General features: G+C 42.1%; 1 protein-coding gene across 1 annotated transcript in view; it reads left to right on the top strand.

Annotated features, from left to right (window-relative positions):
• LOC130588360 (ALS2 C-terminal-like protein) overlaps positions 1-402 on the top strand; it is a gene marked incomplete at its 5' end in the record, with an annotated part of 2,560 nt that extends 2,158 nt beyond the window's left edge. Inside the window, one exon of the mRNA XM_057389292.1 lies at positions 111-402. Within this exon, the coding sequence (XP_057245275.1) occupies positions 111-383 (273 nt within the window). The remainder of the gene's footprint in view (positions 1-110) is intronic.
• Positions 403-1,445: the final 1,043 nt, after the last annotated feature.

Genomic DNA, 1,445 nt, shown 5'->3' with positions numbered 1-1,445 from the left:
TTCTGGGAATCTCCAGCCCATTAAAATTCCAAGCCAGTTTTTTTTCCTGGATGGATTTGAGGAAGTGGGAAGTTCATTCCACGAATTCACCACTTTTCTTTCATCCCAAGGGGTCTGGAATTCTGCTCCTGGAAGACGACTCCATCTACGAAGGGAACTTCACGGAAGATCTCACATTTGTTGGAAAGGTGAGGATTTCCTCCCTCTCATCCTGGAATTTTCCTTTCCAGATGGATTCATCTTCCAAGTTCATTCCTTCATGCTCCAATTCCCTCAGCTTCCTAAAAAATATTTTCCTAATTTTTGGAATATTTTTGTCCATTATCAGCCTCATTCACAGAAGGAAAGTTGGAGCTGAGGGACTTGGGGAAAGTTGGGAATAATTTGGGGTTTTAATGTTTTATTTACCTGAGATTTTATTTGTTTGGGGTTTTTTGGTTGATTTTTTTTGGTTGAGTTTTTTGGGGGTTTTGGAGGGATTTTTCGGGTTGTTTTTGTTTGTTTTTTTGGGTTTTTTGGTTGTGTTTTTGTGGGTTTTTAGGTTTTTTTGGTAGGGTTTTTATCAGGTTTTATGGGACATTTCTGTCTGTGCTTTGCAGCTACACCCGTGATACTTTTTTTCTCTTAAAACAGAAACATTTCAGGTTTTGGGGCAGTTGGGGCTACAGGAAATGATGCCRAACCCCACAGGGTTGCAGCACCCGAGGCGTGAACGGAGCTGAAATTCAGATTTTGCAATCCGGGCGCTGCCCCSACGCGTCTGGCACTTTGCAGTTGGTTCTGCACCAAAATTTCCACTCCAAAGTGCCGGTAAAATTCCCAGCGCAGGGAAAACGAGTCCTCCAGCCTGACCCAGAAATCTGGGATCATCCCAGCAGCAATTCTGGGCTTCACTGACAGATGTCAAAATTAACACTTGTTAACGAATGCAAATGAGCTCTGGCATTGAGTGCCTTGGCAGGGGAGGAAGAGTTTCATCCTCTTCTTCCTCCAGGAAACTCTGGGGTGGATTTTGAGGGGTTGATCCCAGTCCTTGGATCTCTCCAGAAATCCTATTGGGCTTTAGTGCCGAGTCCAGAAAAATCTGTTTTTTTATTTCAAGCAGGAATGTGCTGAGTCCAGAAAAATCTGGTTTTTAATCTGAAGCTGGAACATGTTGAGTCCAGAAAAATCTGATTTTAATATCAAAATGGAACATGCAGAGTCCAGAAAAATCTGGCTTTTAATCTCAAGTTGTGCTTCCCGCTTTTTGGGCTGGAATTCTCAGCCAGATTTGGTGGGATATTGTTTGCCTTCGGATTTAATGAAATTCTCAAAGTTTTTAATCTCAAGCTGGAACATGCTGAGTTGAGAAAAATCCAGTTTTTTATCTCCAGCTGGAACGTGCTGAGTCCAGAAAAATCTGTTTTTTAATCTCAAACTGGAATGTGCTGCATCCAGAAAAA

The sequence above is a fragment of the Malurus melanocephalus genome, unplaced genomic scaffold, assembly GCF_030028575.1.
Source record: "Malurus melanocephalus ecotype Western Australia unplaced genomic scaffold, MMel_1.1 scaffold_4559, whole genome shotgun sequence".
Lineage (NCBI taxonomy): Eukaryota > Metazoa > Chordata > Aves > Passeriformes > Maluridae > Malurus > Malurus melanocephalus.
Note: the sequence above shows the minus strand (reverse complement) of the source record. Positions and strands in the feature narration are given on the sequence as shown.